General features: G+C 40.0%; 1 protein-coding gene across 1 annotated transcript in view; it reads right to left on the bottom strand.

The window, feature by feature from the left end:
• The window catches only part of PPIF (peptidylprolyl isomerase F), a gene marked incomplete at its 5' end in the record, with an annotated part of 5263 nt that extends 1055 nt beyond the window's left edge, over window positions 1–4208 (bottom strand). The window contains 4 exons of the mRNA XM_009867162.1: window positions 547–643; window positions 2827–2915; window positions 3735–3765; window positions 4050–4208. Of these exons, the coding sequence (XP_009865464.1) occupies window positions 547–643; window positions 2827–2915; window positions 3735–3765; window positions 4050–4208 (376 nt within the window). The remainder of the gene's footprint in view (window positions 1–546; window positions 644–2826; window positions 2916–3734; window positions 3766–4049) is intronic.
• Between the last annotated feature and the right edge of the window lie 79 nt (window positions 4209–4287).

Raw genomic sequence — 4287 nt, forward strand, 5'->3', positions numbered from 1 at the left:
AGTAGTTTCCTGCGATGAGGAAGTAACAATCCAAAAACCAGAGACTCTAGAACTCAATTGGATGTTCTCAATGTAGGGCTCTTTCTTTACCTTTTACAGATTTAGTTTGAGCTTAAAAGGATGTGCCTGTGTTACCTAGTAAATAAGAAATCCCAGGTCACTTTGCTTCACTTCTGCAGTAATCATCTATGTAAAAACTGAACTCTGTGGCTTATGAAAGAGCAAAATAAAGGCAGTAATTTTACCTTTGCAGAATTTGCAATTATAATACAAAACACCCATACCTTATTTTGCACTGTCCCTTTCATAGTAAGAGCAAGAGTGGCAGCGTCACCTGTTAGAGATGACTTGCAATTTGTACAGCAGTCTTACACAAACAAGCACATGTCAGGGACAAAGCACTGTCAAAACTCCTTGGTATTTCTGTAACTACCAAGTGCACCCTTTATCTAAAAAAACCTTGGTTTTTTAAAAATAACATCTTTACAAATAATGCTTCATCATAAGTTATAGTCATCAGAAGGTAGGAAGAATGTGGTTATTTACCAGGTCCTATATGCTTCAGTATGAAATTTTCATCTGGAAATCTACTGCCATAAATGGATTTTCCACCAGTTCCATTGTGATTTGTAAAGTCACCACCCTGAAACAAAAACGGTCATTAACTTTACTAGCACATAAGCACTACTTTACATCAGAAGTGATGCTACTGAAAATACACTCACTTGCTCTATTTAAAAGTAATAAAACCAGCAGATTTTCTTCAGGTTAAGAATAAATATGGTCACAAGGATTTAAAACCATGTAACTAGATGAAGATACAATCAAGCTAAAACCAAATTTCTGCTCCAGATATTGCTGATACTCTCCAACTGACACCTGTAATCCCAACAACCACCTTTCCATGCTTCCAGCCTTGCTCCCAAATGTGATGCAAAAAAGAGCAGCAATTTTAAGAAACACCTCAAAGGCCTCCATACAAAATCACCAAAATTCATTACCATAGGCAAGATCTCAGAACTCTTTTTTCCCTCCTTTTCTTTTTTTTCCCTCTCTTTTCTTTCCTCCCTCTCTTTCTTTTCTCCCTTCTCTTTGTCCCAATAGACATAAACACCGGTCAGGATCTCTATTATTACTGTCTGCTATTTCTAGGTTTTGTTGTTTAAGTATTGAGCTATTTTAAACTCCCTTCAGCTCCACGCTGCTTGCTGGGATAGATGTGACCACCTCTCTTTGGTTACAACACTCAAAACCCAACAACCAAACAAAACACGCAGCCACAGCAACTCCCAAAGGTGGCTGCTAAACCCTGCTCCCAGCAACCTGCCAGCTCCTCTCCCAGAAGCGAGGAACTCGTACCGAACGACTATTTCAAGTGATGTTCTGTCTTCTCATCCTCATCTTGAGCAATCTGCTGCAGGAGGTGTTTGGAGCTACTCCTACGCAGCACCAGTGGCTGCTGGAGGCATGTGAAATGCCGGGTGTGATGACCCCCAATTAGTCTGTGCCTACGGCCTGAATCACCTGAACACCCCATCGCAACACGTGGGAAGGCCTCAATAGTTCCTCTCACCTTAAAATATTCGAAATCTATGACAGTACTTCCAGGTCGGTAATGACTAATGAGTAATTCCTAAATGTCAGGTCACCGTCTCACATGATTGTCTCACCGTACCACCCAGTGGTGTCATTCCAGGGCCCTTCGTGAGGACAAAACAGGGAGGCACGGAGAAGAGACTTAGGCAGAACTTCACAAATCAGCCGTAGAACTGAAAGTAGGATTTCTGTTTTCCTTCTGTTTATGTATTTCTGACCTCAGCAAAACTTCCAAACTCCACCCCTTTGTCAATATCACAAAACCTTAGTTTGCACTTCAAAAGCAAGAAAATGGGTCCTTTATAGCACAGTTGTCCCCCTTCTCTTTGGAGAACTAGGTCCTAAAATTAGGGCCTCTTGGTCTGACAGCTGAATTTTTAGCTTTAAAAAAAAAGTGAGGAGGGAGGACCATCACAGTCATCAGCTGATAAATAAAGCATGCTTACTATAACCTTCATCTTAGTTTTTCTTACAGAGTAGCCTTTTTTAAGGGAAGAGAGGACCACCAGGGCTCATATAAATCCAGTGCACTACAGCAGCTGAAATCCTGCTCATCTGCCAAGCCCAGTAGAAAAAAAGCCTCTTCTATTTGTTTGTTGTTGTTGCTGCTGCTGTTTAAGAAAAATATGCTAATATGCATGGACTTTAACTCAGAATTCTGAAAGACCCTTTAAATCAAAAGAAAATTCATTTCAGTTGTATCTGTCCAAAAATCTACCCCAACCAACCCCTTTGGTTCCTGCCTCCCCTCCACATTAGGGAGATGTTCAGAAAAAAAATAAAGCTTTTTTTATTAAAAAAAGTAAACACATTCTCTATTGTGAGCAGATTATTCTACTAGGAATAGAGAATGGACACATTGTTCTCCTAGCTTTCTCAGAACACAAGGTTGATTGTCATTCCACCCACAAATGCTTTTCCCAAACAAGTGCCATTTTGCCAAACACACCCCACACTAAAGTACACTGCTATCTAAAACCAGAAAGCATTAAGTCAGGGTTTTTTTAAAGAGATCTACACATAGTTTACATTTATTTGTAAAAACGATGTGCCAAGCAACAGCCAGAGCAAAAAGATCAGAAATGAAAGTCACGCTGTCACTTCTGTATTCTGTGGTTAGCAAAGGTTGGAGCAGAGCTACTTAAAATGTTGCTACTGGTCTAACTTGTTCTAGAAATAAATAACATACAATAAATTCAACAGCAAAAGAGAAAAAACTCAAAACATTACCTGGCACATAAATGAAGGAATCACTCTGTGAAAAGTGGATCCTTTGTACCCAAATCCTTTTTCACCAGTACAAAGAGCTCTAAAGTTTTCTGTGAAAACAAAATGTAAAGCATTATGTTGCCATACATGATACAGAATATAATCAATTATTGAGTTATTGGTTGCTTCCATACTTTAAAAATCCTGTCAGAAAGCTAAGGAAGCAAAATCAAATCCTGCTTAGCCTCAGAACAGGGTACGGACACAATCCCTTTCCAGCTCATCTCCTTTTTATTTTGCTGTTATATCTTAACTCCAAGCCCCTCGCCTCCTCAAACCCAGCAAAGATTTCATTTCCTTTCTATAGTAATTGTGATGATGATATTCTTTTCTTTTTCTAAAAAAAGGACATTCATCTACTGGGAACCGAAAGAAAAATACAAGATTTTCAGAACCACTAAATAAGCAGATGAGGAAGGAAGCACATGATTAAACACAAAAACTGTTATCAGGAGTGCACTGATCAGCTAGTAACAAGGAACAAAAAACCCTATATGCTCTTTGGAAACTCTTAAAGAGACACCACCCCTTTGGCTTACCCTTTCCCATTTGTTCTAGGATTTGATTTTAATGCAAACTAACGTGCTTTTACACATATTTATTCACCACTGATAACCAAACGTAGGGAGTTTACTCTCCTGGCACAAATTACAAAATCTATTAAAAATTATTAATCTATTTGGAACAACAACAAATTCTAACTGCTGACTAGTACTGTTCTGACAAAGTTTGTATCGTATTTCTCTGTTTAACAGACAGGGATGGGATGTGGAAATAGCTTCCATAAGGTAACAGAATATTCCAGTTCCTGAAAATTACAATCTAAACCTTAAATATTCTGGTACGAAATTCTGGAGATGCTGCCTTACCGGCTGTCTTTGGAACCACGTCAGCTTTCAGCTGTTAAAGAAAAAAGCGAACAAATTAGTAAGTCATATTTTTCATACACATATAAAAAAAATTCTACTGGTACAACCGAACCCTCTTTCCAAGGTGACGAGCTACCTGAAATCACAACCCCAAGCTCCAAGAACACCTTGAGACTCTCGAGGCGTTTGGCTAGTAAAATATCTCCTGGATGCAACTTTTCGCCAATTAATGAAGAGCAACGTAAGTGGCGTCTAACGATTTTGTCGACCAACACCACAACTCAGCAATAACTAAGCACAGCCGTTACAAGTAACCCCAAGGATCAGCTCGGATACAACCGGAGAGACCGAGTCTCCCTGGCACGGAGCCACTCGCAGAAAAGGGGAACGCCTGGCGGTTACCAACCGAACCTTCCGGGTTTGATTAACAGGCACCTTTTTACGCATCTTAAAACTGCACGGTATGATAACCGCCTGGGAAAAAGTGACATAAAACGGCCAGATCAGGCCAGGCCGAAGCTCTGTGCAGCAGCCACACGCCCCGGCAGCGGCC

Source organism: Apaloderma vittatum, unplaced genomic scaffold (assembly GCF_000703405.1).
Source record: "Apaloderma vittatum isolate BGI_N311 unplaced genomic scaffold, ASM70340v1 scaffold21610, whole genome shotgun sequence".
In the NCBI taxonomy this organism is placed as follows: Eukaryota; Metazoa; Chordata; class Aves; order Trogoniformes; family Trogonidae; genus Apaloderma; species Apaloderma vittatum.